General features: G+C 48.3%; 1 protein-coding gene across 1 annotated transcript in view; it reads left to right on the plus strand.

The window, feature by feature from the left end:
• COL27A1 (collagen type XXVII alpha 1 chain) overlaps positions 1 to 15240 on the plus strand; it is a gene marked incomplete at its 5' end in the record, with an annotated part of 148529 nt that overhangs the window by 77528 nt on the left and 55761 nt on the right. Inside the window, 8 exons of the mRNA XM_084298834.1 lie at positions 142 to 195; positions 351 to 404; positions 1935 to 1988; positions 2299 to 2352; positions 4292 to 4336; positions 5679 to 5732; positions 7190 to 7234; positions 14423 to 14476. Coding sequence (XP_084154960.1) covers positions 142 to 195; positions 351 to 404; positions 1935 to 1988; positions 2299 to 2352; positions 4292 to 4336; positions 5679 to 5732; positions 7190 to 7234; positions 14423 to 14476 — 414 coding nt within the window. The remainder of the gene's footprint in view (positions 1 to 141; positions 196 to 350; positions 405 to 1934; positions 1989 to 2298; positions 2353 to 4291; positions 4337 to 5678; positions 5733 to 7189; positions 7235 to 14422; positions 14477 to 15240) is intronic.

A 15240-nucleotide genomic window follows, 5' to 3' on the forward strand; every position in this document is an offset into this window, starting at 1 on the left:
CCTGGCTCCTTGCAGGGCTGAGAAACTGCTTAGAAACTCCTCATGTCTCTGCAGAATCTGGGGCTGGAGCAGGGGGAATTGGTGTTTTTTGATGCTTTGTTGTGTTTTCTCAAAGCTCCTCTCTTTCTCTCTCTTTCTCAGGGTAGCCAAGGTTTGCCTGGGGTCCCTGGGGCACGAGGGAAGCCAGGCCCCCTGGTAAGTAACCAGATGTCCTCTGCTTCCTAATCTCCCTTTCCAAAGGTTGAGTGCCCAGCTGGAAAGACAGCTTGGCAGGGGTATGCTCTGCTCAACAGGAAACATAGCAGCTGGGAGCTAGCTCACTTTTCTCCATTTTTTTCTGATTTCTGCAGGGAAAAGTTGGTGACAAAGGTCCGGTTGGGTTTCCAGGACCACCTGGCCCTGAGGTATGTCCCACAGTGCTGGGGATTACTGTCTGGTGGGATTCGTTGTTCTTTAGTCAATGGAGGTCCAGTTTTGTTCAAATAGGGAAATGGGACAAACTGTCCATCTTGTACCCTCTGACAACCCTACACTCACATTGCCTGATCTGCAGTTAGTCTTTCTGCCTGATCTTTCCAAGCCTTTTTCTTCCTATTTTGTTACTTGCAAGTCCCATACGTAACATCTTGTTCTGTTCCTGTTCCAAAAGGTCCGTCTCCAAAGATTGTCCGTCCCTTGGCACACAGCATGTCACAACCCATCACCTCTCCCCATCTTTCACTTTTAACAGCTTGGCAGACACTCGCTGCAAAGCAGAACATCCTGTTGTTTTGCAGAGGGAAGCTCTCAAGGCTTTTCTTAGGAGCTTCCAAAAGTTGTAAGAAAAAGCAGTGGTGAACAGAGATAGAGCCCCACATGGTCTCACAGCCACCAGCCAGTCTCTGTGAACGCTAGTCTTTTTCATCATATTGTTCTTCGACCCTTTTTGTTCTTTGGCTGTTCTTCTGGGGCAGAAGATTCATTTCTCGAGTCTTACACCTCACTTTCCACCTACCCTCCTCTTTTCAAGCCTGGGGCTTCACTCCTCTGCTAGGATATGATGGGACATCAGTGGCTATGAGGGGACCAAGATAGGTTCATGACCCATTCTGCATCTCATGTTTTCCTAGTTTCTTCTTTCTCTATTTGTCATCGATATCCTGAAGGTTTTGTGGTTGTTTTTTTTTTTCACTTCTTCGCCTGCAAAATACCATTTCAAGTAGAAAACAACCCTCACTGCCCTTAACAAAAATTTTTATGGTGATACCTTAAACCCGGGCTCGGCTTCCCCCCAGCGTATTGTGGTTTTTCTCCCTCATAAGCAACCAGACAATGCCTGTGAGATGCTAGAGAGCCTCTTCCAGCACGAACGATGGTCTGTTTTCCCTTCATCACTGCTCTGGTATTTTACTGGGTCTGGAAGGGCTCTCGGTCAAGTGCTGCCACTTAGCAATCTTTGCTCTTTGTTGCTATTGGAAATAACTGCAGATTCCTTTGTGTGCTCGGCGAAGGGGTGGTGGGTGGAAAGGAGCCGCTGCCTGGCTGAGGGCGGCCGCTAATGAGCATGTCAGCACCTTTCCTAATTCCTCGCCCGCTGCCCTTTGTCGCCGAGGCGTGCAGTTTGTTTCTCGGAGCAGTGAGATTATGCGCTGACTCATAAAGATTAATTAAAACCCAAATTGCTGTTTTTAGCCCTGTGATGACAGGAAGGCCCTCACAGCAATAAATCTCATTAGATGATGGACCTAAAGGGAGCTGCTGGGGAAAGCTGCCCTTGTGTCCAGCCGATAGCGCGGCTCCCGTCGTGGTGTTTCCTTCCCTCTGGGTGTTGCGTGGTGGCCCACACATGGACACCACCAGCATACAACCAATTTCCCGGCATTCAGCCTTTAACTGAACCTCTCACAGAGGCTGCAGAAGTCCTTTGCACCCCAACCATTTCTCCTTTTCTTCAGGGCTTTCCGGGGGACATCGGCCCGCCAGGAGAAAATGGCCCTGAAGGCCTAAAGGTGAGTGGAGCTGAGAGCGAAGCTCTGTAGGGGTGGGAGGCAGCCAGGGAAAACAAAGTAGTGGGAAGGGGGAGAGAGAAAGCCCTGGAGATTCCTCAAGACTGTCCTGGCCAGCCTTTCAGCTTGGTCTGTTTGGCTTGAGGTCCCTCCAAGAGTGGGGTTTTCTTTTTTTTTTTCAACTTTTTTTTCTGTAACAAAATTGACATTGGATGACGTCCCATGGCTGTGAAAGAGACTTTCTCATTTTAATGGCCCTTCTGAGCTTATGTTACTATTTTTCTGAGTATCTTTTCCTTTGGCTTCTTCTCAGGGGAAGCCGGGAGCACGAGGTTTACCTGGGCCGAGAGGACTGCCTGGACAAGAGGTGAGTGTCCTCAGACAAAAAGCAGATTGGATTTAAAGAATAATGTTGAATTTTGAAGATTAATGCACACTGAAGTGGTGCCTGTGTTTTGAAATCCTTCTGTCCCTCAGAATTTGGAAGTAAATGCTTATATTCACCGGTCAGAAACCCACAGAAGAGGAGCTTCCCCTAGGCCCTGAGGGCCTTGCTTCCAGTCACTGCTGGCATCCCTTGACCCTAAACTCTGCACCGGCTTTTCTTCTTAAGTCTGTTCCCCCACACCCACACACACTCCCGAACGGATGTTAATGCCCTTTTCCCTGCACATCCCTTTGCACAGACATGCCCTGACCTGGCTTTTGCTTTCTACTCCTTTCAAGTGTGTTTTCTTTCAACTGTGAGACCTGCAGACTCTGCTGTCTCACATGGAGCAACGTTATTTGTAAAAAAAATGCAGAAACTGAAACTGCTATTTGCAAAGATTTGTTTGCCCCAGCATCTCAGAGCTTGCAGCTTTCACCTTCCACTGCACAGGAAGACTTGAAGCTTAATTCCAGTCACAGTCATTGAAAAGGGAAAATTGTCATTGATTTAATTGTCCTAGAGCTGCAAATACTTCATGGCGGCAGCAGAGAAGGCCCAAGAGCCCTCCTGTTTATCCCATTGCAACTCCAGCGGCTACAGTGTAGTTTATTCTGGGTCAGATCAGTGTAAGCTGTTTGGAGTCATGATACATTTTGCAAAAAATACTTAGTGCACACGTGGGCTGCAGCTCAGACTAATAGCACCAATCATTCTGAACTTTTTCTGGGAATTCTTTTGCTTGCTCTCTAAATGTGATTAATGCAAATTAGCTCATTTATTTGCACTGAAATAGGGAAAAAATATTCTAGGCAATTTACAAAGTGAATCGAAGCCCTGCATTCCAGGTTCAGGCAGGCATGACCAAGCTGCCTTCAATTTACTCTAGTTAGTGAGCATAAAAGTAAGATTGAAGACATGGACATGGACTTTGACGTGAGCTGTGCTGAGGGACTCTGAATGTGCACCACAGAATACGACTGTGCCTTCACTGCTTCTGTTACCTGAGGCAGAAGGTCAAGGCTGTGAATTACACCCTCTTTACAAATGTGGCATACTGTGGGTGGCTTGTCTGAGCCCACCGGGCTGGGTTCCTGACTTCCAGTCCCAAGTTCAGCCCGCCAGCTCATGCCACTTCATTACCACGGCTGACCACCTAAATGAGAGCAGCAAGAACCGTGGCTGCCAAGGGCGCTTTTAATTTCTCTTGGCAGTTGGTTTTAGACACTTGAGATAATTTTTGTGAAGCTTAATTGAAGGTCTCCTAGAAACTGTAGATCTGATCCTATCACATTAGAAACTGGTGCAGAGCCAAGGGAGAAGACCGAGTCCAATTGCTGTGTGAGATTTTGAGATAGCTCCATCGTGTAGCAAGTGTAGTCCCATTTGAAAGCAAAAGGGAAACCTCCACGCAGTTGCCAAATGGTTCTGTGGGAAATTTTGCATCTCTGTTTTCGTGGGGCAAAAAAAAAAAAAAAAGAAAAAAAGAAAAAGAGTAGAGAGCTCAACAGCATCCATGTCCCTGCCAAATCACATGAAACAGAGCCCTGTGAGCATGTCCAATGTATCCCATGGGCCAAATTCAGCCCATGATAAGCCCACCCAACTGGTGTTGACTTCGGTCAAATTTTGGGTGGCCTTTACTGGCAGGACTTGACTTCAGACTGTATTTCTGATGTGGGGAGAGGAGTTGGGGAGCCTCAGAGATGTTGAGCTTCCTTCTGTAGGGGTTCAGCAGGAGTCAGTTTTTAAAATGTGACAGCTGAACACACAGCCTGTGTTTAACTGCTGCTCATACTGCAGACCTTTCATTCTTGTGCATGGTGAAACCAGGCTTTGTCACTACTTTGCCCTTTATTTTAATTTATTTTCTCCTCAGGGAGATGAAGGACCCTTAGGACCACCAGGAGTCCCTGGTCCAGAGGTAAGTTTTAGTGGTTTACTCAGTTACTACCAGCTCTGTTGACTTTGCCATGAAATTGTAGTTGAAATAACATGAAGCTTCAACCCTTCTGGCTTGAAGTGGGAAGTCATCTGCTCTTCTAGAAAATATTGCATTGTCCAATTGCTTGATCCAGGACGTATGAAAGTCACAGAACAGTCTTTCACAGGATGTTGAGTAAGACTGATTTTATAATTTGTTTAAAGTTTCAGACCTTGAAAAACTATCTAACATTCATGCACAAGATAAAGTACTTTGACTGGAAAGCATCTTTGTAAGCAGCTCTGTTGTTTGCTTCCTTGATTTATGGTATTTTTCAATGAAAGTAGAAGGAAAAGTAAGAAAAAAGACAGGACATTGAAGTAGAGTCCTTTTTGTCATCTACATCACTCTGAACATGGTGATGTATTGCAGAAATGCAGTTAGGAGAAGCAGAAAGAGTATTATTGTATCTGTGAGCCTGCCAGCTCACAGGGTTTTATAATGGTTATGAACATAATTGTTATTGCAAGATAGTGAAATATCTTGTAAATTGGAAACTGCTGAGAGCTTCTAAGTGGATGCGGAAATAAATTTTTATCTTGCATTTCCCCCATTATTCTATTAGATACTTTTATTCCTTTCTTGGAACAACGTAACAAATCCAGTTACCTCAGTGCCTGGGAGAACGCCGTAATTGTTCTCCTAGCTAGAGGGAAGGATCAACATGAACCCTTGGGTCTGCAGGTTTATTCGTGCTTTTCTAAATTTAGCTGTGGATGTCAGCCTGGCTTGCTCCACTGCAGGGACACTCCTGCTCCCAAACCCTCTCTCGATGCCAGGGATAGAGCCCACAAGAAGCCTACATGGCCAAGTCCCTGCCAACACCAGGGAAGTGCCATCTTTGGATGCTCAGGAAGCTGGTGTCTTTGCTGGCATCACAGGAAAATTTCTGGAAGTCAAATAAATCCAACTAAATACTGCAGAGGATGAGCTAAAAGGCAGCAACAGATACCTTGGCTTGGTTGATTACAGTCCATGAATAATGTTTCTGATGTGATGTTTAAGCAATGGAATCGAGCTGCAGGGGCAGAAATGTGCTGAACCTTAGAGTAGCTGTCTGAACATGTTCCACATAAATCAAACCCAGTGTCACTCGAGACAGCATTTTCTTCTTGTGTTGCCTTGGCATCAGTGAGGACTGCTGCATCCTTAGCACGATGGATTGGCTGGGAGTGTTGCTTGTAAGCTGCACCTTCTCATATGGATTCACAGACACATTGCTGTAACCCAGGGCAGCTGCAGGAGTCATTATTTAGCTTTTCATATTTATTGTGTATTTCAGGGTCGACCTGGCCGGAAGGGATTTCCGGGAAGACCTGGTCCTGATGGTCCAAAGGTAAGGAAAGAGTTGGTTAATGATCAGGGAAGCAGTGAGTAGAAAGGAGAAGAGGTAGAGGGATGTCTCTTTTCTCAATTTCATAGTGCTCCAAGCCTAGGGTATTCATTTCAGAGAGGACAAGGGGAACTGAGGTTTTATCTTTTTCTCTCAATTTTGGGGTCTCAGTTCTTGCTTGGTTTCTTCAGAAGGAAGAATGATGGTGTGTTCTTTGAGCCATGTGCTTTGTTATATAGTGTTTCTCCTCTGATATTCACCACCACCACCCTCCATCATCTCATGTTATTTTCCATTGTTTCTCCACATTTTTGTTCTAAAACAATGCACATCATTCCTATCTCTGCTGCCTAATTAGCAGCAGGAGCCATCCCAGGGCAGCCCGCTCCACAAACCCACACTCAAAAGGGAAGAGAAATCCCAACAAAAACAACCTCTTCAAGCAGTAAATAGCAAAAATGTGGTCTGGCAGCACATCTGGAGTATCTGCCTACTGAGAAAATACAGCTGCCGTCACCCAGAGACAATACTGCTGAGCGGTGACTCTGGCCCCTGGATGGCCTGTCCAGGGGCACGGTGTGGCCTTTCGTGCTGCCATGGCTGTCCCACATGCAGGTTTGGATTTCTCCTCTTCCTCCTGTTTTTCTCTTCAGCCCTCATTTTCCCCATTCTGTGAATTTCTCTGATCCTACACTATGATTTAGCTTGTGTGCGTCGTTCCTGTGGTTTTCCTGCTCCATGTGACAGTAATTTGCCTATGGTGGAGGTTTTGTAAGAGCAGAATCAGGGTGCAGCATTGCCTGGGAATATTTGGGTTGCTTTTTGTTATTGTGACCCTTCCACCAGCCGGTGAATTTTCTCGATCCCTTTTCCTCTGTCACTCAGGAACAGCACCTCCCCATGGCATCCACACTCTTGCTTCTACTAGATGTTCTTCAGATCTTTTGGTTAATCACTCTTAATCTGTGACTGATGCATTTCTGCCTTCATCTGTCCATTTTACTCAGCTGTTCAGATAGAAACATGATGGGGTAGAAACACCCTGGCTTCAAGAGGATCCCTGATGAGAACTCACACCTTATTAACCATATGGATAAATCACCCAGGACTAGGCTATGCCACAGGAGAGCAGGCAGCCTATGTTTCAATGTTTGAGTTTGGGTTTGTGTAGGTTATGTTACCACAGCAGGACCAGCAACTTTTAGGGGCATTTCACTCAAAACAGCACGTTTGTGTCATGTTTGTCTCCGTGTTTGTGGCAGCTATGTTTCTTGCTTTGGATTATTTTTCAAAAAAATGGGCTGTGTAAGAAGTTCTTGTAAGAGGTTGCCTCTTGCTGGTGTTCCACAATTCAGAAGCAGCTTCCTAAATGATGGTGTACACAGAATCATGTTGTAATGAGTGAGGGGCTGACTGGGAGCAGCAGCTAACCATGTGCCTCCTCTCCTCTTGTCATGCAGGGCGAGCCAGGAAACCACGGCCGACCAGGGAAAGTTGGTGAGCAGGTAAACTCCTTGTTTTTCTTGTCTGTTTGATGGTCTCCTGTGTTTAACATCTTCTGGATGAGCAGTGTGCAGGCAGAGGGCAATGGCCAGGGGCTTCTGACCACCTCAAACCTCTCTGTGGTCCTGGTGCTCCAGCTGTGACATAGGAAACACATCTCGTAGTCTAGCTGTAGCTCTCAACAAACAGCACTGCCAGGAGCCATGGGGTCTGTTTTGAGCTAGAGGTTTTCCCATAGGCTGTCTGATAAAGTCACAGTTCAGGTGGACGTGCTGGCCATGCTGGCAGCACTATAGCATGCAAAACTGGCTGTGCTTCTCTAGGAGGCAAAGCCTTGGAAATGAAAGAGATTATGGAGTTCTGTGTATTCCACTTATTCACAAAGGGACAATTTCCAGGCTTTGCTTATGTAGGTTTTAAGGGTAGGACCCCCTGCTTTGAGGTGCTGCGCTGCTTTCAGAGGAGACAGCAGCCAAAGGACCCAGGCCCTGGGCAGGAGAGACACTGAGCTGCATTTCAGTGTACCGCAAGAGAGAACGTTCTGCTGGGTTAGCAGGGGACGTTCATTATCCCTGTAGGCTTCAGGGGAACCACAGGCATCAAGGAAAGAGAAACAATCGTTGCCGTGCCTGTGATTGAAACCAACCAGCTTGTCCACCACCAACCCTGAAATTGCAGCCGCGGAGCCTCCAACATGTTCTCTGCGTTCCTACATGACCACACCAGGCTGGATGCAGCCTCTGGCCCTGGCAAAGAGGGTGTCGCTGCTCAGCACAGCTGTCCTTCCCAGCACTTTCCCTGCCTATGGTCAGCAAGTTTGGTTTGGTTTAGTTCGTCAGTCTCCCTGGCTTTTCTTTCCTCTGTATCCAACAGCTGAGGGTCACTTACTTGTGGGTTTCTGACCAAGTGTGTCAAAAAAAAGCCATGATGGATCCTGTTCAGTACCAAGCAATCTGATGGGCCTCGGTATGAATCAAGGATGGTTCATATCAAGGATTTATGGCTGGAAATTAGAGGCCCTTCTATACTATGGTTAATGATTTACTGCATGAAGAGCAACAACTGAAGAAACGAAGCTGCTCCACACACCTGAGGCTGCAGCCCAAGTGCTGTTTGCAGCTTTAGCACCCTGTGTATGGCCTTGGGGAGCACCTCCCAGTGCTCCATGCCTCAGTTTCCCCTCCTGTAGAGGGCACAAGCCAGTGCTGCCTTCCAGTCTGGGGTCTGGTGAGAGGAGAACTGACAGGGAAACACCTTGGGCTGAGCACTATGCCTCCTATTTTCAGGTGGTACATGTGGATACTGCTGTATTACAGTTAGAAATAAATATTTAGAAGTGCTTTGAGAACCTTAACAAGATGTTGCCACTGAAGGACAAAGCATCATTAGGATTATTATGCTTTACCATCCCTCGGGACTGACCTTGGATGCAAACTGTAGGCACTGTTCGCTGAAAAGAAAACACAGCTGGCCTCCGCTGACACCGAAACCAGCACAGTGGTATGAAAGCTGCCTGCATTATTCTTAGTCAATTAGTCTCTGTCTAGAAATATCACCCAGAAAGAATTTCCATTTCCATACCAGTTAAGTCATTAGAAGAAAAATGTCGCAGCGGCTTAGTGAGAAATAACCTCCCTTCCCATCACACCTCTGCTGAACAGTGCCAGAGTGTTGGCTTTTCCGTCCTCCTGAGCCTCAGCATTTGGTCTTAGGGCTGCGTTGTTTTTTTGCAGAGCTCTGAGGGGTCAAGCTAACAAGGTCATTTGGTGCTGAAAGCCACCTTCAGCTTTTCCCTGTTTGCTCCTGGGGAGGCCTTGGAGGCACAACAGCAGTGGTCAGGCATCCCAGACTTGCTGCTCTGCCCTCCCTGTGGGTTTCCTCTGGCTGGAAACCCTCAGCATGACAGCATGAGAAAAGACCAGCCATCCATCTCGTTGCAGCTCTCTCCCCTTTCGTACGGACACCTGTTTAAGCTAACGTGGGAGTTCCTGTAGTGTTTCCAGACACTTGAGCTCTCACTGAGGAGCTGAGTTTTTAAGGCACACGGCAGTTCCTGATGCGTTGTTTTTCCATCGCAAGGATGCTGGCTGGGAAAGTTCATTCATAAGATACCTGTCGTCTTCAAATGCTGGAAGTCCAGCTGCAATCTCCCCTGTACCCTGAAATGTGTGATTTAACCTTTCCTTGCAAGTAGATGGAGGCAGAATAACCTGATGAAGAACACGGAGCCACTGGCCCAGGCCACCAGCTTTCCCATCCCAGAGCTGGGAGTTCACCTCAGTGTCCATCCTGAAGGTCAGAGAGCCCTACAGGAGAAGCAGCACCCTGCACTAGAGGCTGAAAATATCAGTGAAGACCTGTGCCAGCTGAAAAAGGCCAAGGCTGACAAACGTCCTTAGTGGGAATGAGGTTCTGTCGTGGCAGGAACAGCTTTCTGAATCCTTCCTCCCGTCCAAGAAGCATGGCAACGTTGTGGTCATCTGTGTCCCCATCACACCCTGCAGGGAAGGCAAACACTCATCTAGGGGGTATTTCTTCCTTCAGGCAGGAAGGATGTTGTCCCAACAACAGCAGATGTTATTCTGAAATAATTTGTCAAAGGAAACGAGCACTGTCGGTTCTCTGTTCAGTGTGTTCTCCTTGCAGCACCCTTACAGAGGAGGGAGGTGCTGTGATATCAGCTCTGCAGGTGGGGTCTGACGTGGAGTTGACTTGAACAGGGTCAGATGGGTCGCTGAGAAGCAAGCAGGGAATTCACTGATGTTCCTACATCTCACAGCAGCACCTTCCCAGTGCAACTACCTTTCCTTCCAGCGTCTCTTTCTGAGCTGCAGACCCATCTGGGATCCCCATTCAGGGCTTTATGGGCACGTGAGGGCACGCAGCCTCCTTGCTCTGACCAGGCACGATGTCCATGTGTCACCACATTCCCGTCACCCGTTTCCCAGAGGGACATGGCCCCGGGTAGCTGTGGTGTGCAGAGGGTTAAACCGCGTGGCTTCCCTTTGCGGGTCAGAGCGTCCTCCCTTAAACTGCGATATTTACTGTTTTACTTTCCCTTTCTTTCATCTGAATGGGAGGATTGTACATTTACTCCCTCCCACCCTTTGTCCCTGCTTTGTTTTGTTTTGAGTTCTAGCGAACCAGTAAAACAGAAAGGCCACCATCGGTTCCTGCTGGGAGCGACTGGCGGTGCCGTCCCTGGGAGACCCTGCTCACGCTGCGCTCGCCGTTCGCTTGTTCCTCTCAAATGGGCTATGATTTATGCAAGGCCTCATTGCTGACTTGCTCTCTGTTGATGCAGCCAAGAGGGGGGGCTTAATTATGACAGGGCTGGAAAATAAATGGGGAAAACCAGGCAGGAGTTAGGAATTACAATCTGCTGGTCTCCCCCTTTCTGCCCCTCAAGCCTCCAGCAACTTTTTAACAATCTCCATCCTTTTTCTGCCATGTCCTTGGCTGGGGAGTACAGCAACTGAATCAGGAGCGACATGCTGAACTCCCCATCCAGTACAAATGTTTTACATTCCTTCCTGTATACTGTGGCCCTTCATCAGGGCAGCCACCGCTGCTAGGACTTCACGTGCATCATTACGCAATCTGCCTGCAGTCATGTGTGATGTAGAGCTTCTTTTCAACCCTGAGAACCGGGGGAAAAATGTTATGCCACAGCCATTTTAGTGTAATGCCCATAATTCACACACACTTTGATTTAAGGGTTGCTGCCAATGACCTTTCTGGTTCTTAAAACCTAAATCTTCTGCTGCGTATATTCCCTTCAGCACCTGTACCATTCCGGCCAGTGAAGGATATCGTTACCCAATCTTCCCCGCTTGTTTCAGAGACTCCCAATAACTTACCAAGATTTATCTTGCCTAGACGTATCTATTCCATGCTCTGTCTGCCTGCAGACAGCAGCGCTGGTTAATCCAGCCCAGAGCAGCCAGCACTGGCTGCAAACACCGCAGAGCTACCGTGCTGGAAGCCTGTCCACGTCTCGGGGTCCCTGCTCTCCATCTGGCTACGGTGACACCACGGGATGCTCCTCTTCCTCGGTATGCTGGGAGCAGCAATGTCTTCCCTGGGGCAGCAATGTAATGTACCAGAACAGGCAGAATTTTCCCCGTTTCTGGAGTGAAAACCAGGCCAGAAATGTTGGCTGCACTCCCCCTCCATCCATTTACCCACACAGCAGGTGCAGCGTTTGCCTCAGCCCTGCTTGCGTTGGCAGTGCTGGCAGCTTTCTGCCCGAGCTGCGCTAACAAATGGCACATCTGTGACAGAGAGAGGGGTCTCGGGAGGGTGCTGGGCTCGTGGGCCGCTTGCTGTGCTGCAATCAGGGCTCTGCATGCCATCTGGAGAGCACCACCAGCTTGGCCGGGAAGCACAAGCAGTACATCTCGCTTCATGACCCAGATTCCTGAGAGACTTCAGGGTGGGAGCTGATGCTGCCACGGACAGTGTGTCAGAAGTACCAGCCTGCAAGCCTGAGTTTGGGTGTACAAGTTTGGATGCACCCCAGCCCCTGCAAAATGTTTTTGGAACAGCCGTGTTCTGACCGGTAACAACATTTGCTGCAGGAGCAGGGAATCTCTGTTCTTCTGCAGGGACCGACCTAAGTACCCCAGAAACATCTTAGAGAGCATCTTCCCTCTCTTAAAGGGAGAAAGGAGAGGGATGTCTGCAGGTTTTTGAGAAATTGGAAATGAATATATTTACTCTTTCTTGCTTCTTTTGTTTATCTCCTTTTTGTTTAGCAATACATTGCCTTGTTTCATCTCATTGCTTTTCCATCCTCCCCTCTGCCTTAGCATTTGCCAACTTTGTGGCCTTGGGCTATGGAAAACCTCAGTAACTTGAAGCAGTTATCAGCTATGTATCCGCACTTGTGTCTAATTAAAGGGATAATTGATTCAGCAGCCTTTAGCAATGCCACCCAGTGGCAACCTTGCATATGCAGATCCTGCAGGTTTGCCTGCTGTCCCTTGGGTTCCTGCGGCGGGCGATCTCCTGCTCGGTGGAGCGCGGCTTTGCTCTCGCTCCGTGAAGCCTGGCCACAGCAGCACACTTGTGCACAGGGTCTGCTGCAGCTTCAGACACAGCAAAAACGATGTCAGTACTGACGGAAGAGTTGGTGACATGGAGTCCCTGGCGGGATAGCAGAGCTCTCCTGGTAGTTGTTGCCTTCCTGTGATTAGTCAGTATTTCCATTGCAGCACAGCAGTTGCCTGGGACATCATCCCTGGATGAATTTCTAATGTAAGCATCTAACTCCAGGCTCTGCACTCGTTTCCTTCTCCCATGAGTTTTTCCAAATGCTTCTCACCTGGATATTGCTCCCGTGCAGAGCCTGACAAGGGCTCTACGGCTCCACAGAAGCACGTGGCTGCTCACTGCAAGAGGCACAGCCAGCTGGGTGTCCAAGGGAGGGATGCTTCTGTGCCATCAGTGTGCCTCAGGGAGGAGCTCCACTGAGGTTTGAAGGACGACATTTAATTGCACCATGCGAAGGACATTAATGCATGAAGACTCTTGACATTTGGAGCTATTATCAGAAGTTACTCCCTCTGAAAGGCACTGGAGAGTGACCCTCGTCGTGGTTTATGTCTCTGAATACAACTGCTGGGTCTCGCATGTGGGAATAGCAGTGAGGGTATTTTATGACACAGCTTTATGTTGTGAGCGTAACTTCATGGAAAAGAGGCTTTTGGTGGCAGGGGGAAGACACACAACCTGTGAGTAGCTCCTCTGTAGCACCTTGCACCATCAGAGCACTGCTGTGAACAGCCACAGCAATGCACCAGCTGCACAGAGCTCCTCTACAGGCTGCACGTGTATCTTGGCCCAGCTGGGGATGGAGAAAGCAAAGAAACAGGAGTATGGCAAGGAAACCTTTGCATTTTTTCTTGTTATCCCCTTAGAAAGGGGATATCAGGGTGAAAACCTCCCGCTTTTCTGGGACCACACTCCAGAGTGTTGCTTTGCAGGTATAGCTTTTCCCCCCGTTGCGTTTGTTCGTTCTGGATGTTTTCTTGAGGGTGCCATTTGAAAACCTCCTTGGTGTTGAAGTGCAACAGAAGAACTTGCAATTTATTATGAAGATTTCAAATTACTTTTACAGAGAGAAATAGCAGGATGGTACCAGTGGAGAATCCATCCCCTGTCTCTGACATGCCCAGCAGCCACCTCCCGGTAGCCGTCAGGATGTTGCCTAAAGTCAAACAAGCCTGGGCATGGCTGAACCGACAGCACCCTGCCAGCTGTGGGCAGGTTAGGAAGTGTTTCAACAGGAAGCGAATCCCTTTAGTTACAGATTCACTGGACTAACTAAATATAGATAGCTATCTTCCAATGACCCTTGCTGAGACTAGGGACGAGGTCATGGGAATTGCGTAGCGGGAGAGCCGGCAGTGGCAGAGAGGATGCTCTTCTGCATCCCCAGAGCCAGAAACGCACTGGGGTTGTTGGGGAGGGTGCTGTACACCATTTCTCAGGGATCTTAGCTCAAGATAGCTTGTTTCCATCTCCCTAATTAAAAGCAGTTCTGTGTTTTTCTTCGTTATCCAAAATGTTGTTAAATGCTGACAAATCCTGTTTAGATTTTTTTTTCCAAGATATGTTCTGAGTAGTGGGACAGGTCTGCTGCCCTGCTGGCCCCTCTGGCTGTGTCCTCAGACTTTTATTTCCTACTAGCGTCCCAACAGCATGATACTATCCAAGGCAAAATTAGTTTGCACGAAGGTCTGAAGTGGCTCAGTTAACCCAGAGGAAACGTAGCCAGTGCAGCAGTAGAAATGACGGTGAGTCCCAGCTCTGTGCGACCCAGGAGCTCCCGCTATCGATGCTCCTGGGGAAGCTGTGCTGACGTTTGGGGAAATGCTTACAAAACAAAGCCACACCACGGCCTCGGCCTTTCTGCGAAACGTGCTTAACTCATCCCCTATAGCGTGTGTTGTGGCTCTTGCAGCTCCTCGTGCTGCCGTTCCAGCTGGCGCCCAAAGCAGAGCCAGCTGTGGAGTGAGCCGTTCCCATGGCCGGGAGCAGCTCCGTGCGCTCTGGTAGCCAGGAGGAATTACTGAGCTGCATTCGAGGGATGCTCTGCTGCTTCAGCCAGCAAGGTGGACCAAAGAAATCGTTGACTTTCGCAGCGAGTAGAACTGAGAATTAATGGTGCTTTTCTCTTTCCTCAGGGTCTAATGGGCTTCATTGGTCCGGTAGGGGAGCCTGGAATAGTGGGAGAAAAGGTAAGGTTGCTTGCAACGAGCTGGTTGCTCTTCCTGTTGCAGGATGAGGGAGACTGGGGCGGGGGAAGATTGAAGGGATTTAAGTTGTCGTGTCAGTGTAACACCCAGCTGGGAAAGCAGCACATCCAGGGTGTCTGAGCGAGTCGTGGGCCAGGCACAAGTCACCCATTTTGCATAGAAATTAGTATCCTTACCCTCCAAGGAGATGCTGTCAACTCTTCTCTGAAAACACCGATTATTTAAGCTGTATTCATTCATAATCTGCCAGAAGACTTGTATTTGACAGTCAATTCTGTTTTTCCTGGAGACGAAGGACCCATCAGCCCTGTGCTTCTGGTCACAGGAGAGGTCTGAGGGGTTTAGGTTACAGATGGATTCGTGCAGAGATGTGCTCACAAGCCCAGGCTGCGTTGCTAACAGGGTCACACAGGACCAGGGCTGAGCCTGCTGTCGAAAGGAGGTCTCACCAAATTCCCAGGTGCAGAAATCATCAAAGAGCACAGCCGTGTATCCGAGCAAAGGCCTGTCCAAATGTTTCACTACACCAAGGACCATGCTGTCTGCCTGCCCTGTGCTAGCCTTGGGCACGCTGCTAAGGGCTGGTGCCCTCTTGTGTACAGCACAGATACATGCTTCCTCCAGGAAGAAAAATGACTTTATTTTCCATAAAAAGCAAATGGCCGTTAATTCCTTTCCTATTAGAGTGTAAAATTATATTCAAGGGTAGCTTTTAAAGACAAATCATCTATGTCATTCATTATATT

The sequence above is a fragment of the Netta rufina genome (genome assembly GCF_964035555.1).
Source record: "Netta rufina genome assembly, chromosome: 20".
Taxonomy (NCBI): domain Eukaryota; kingdom Metazoa; phylum Chordata; class Aves; order Anseriformes; family Anatidae; genus Netta; species Netta rufina.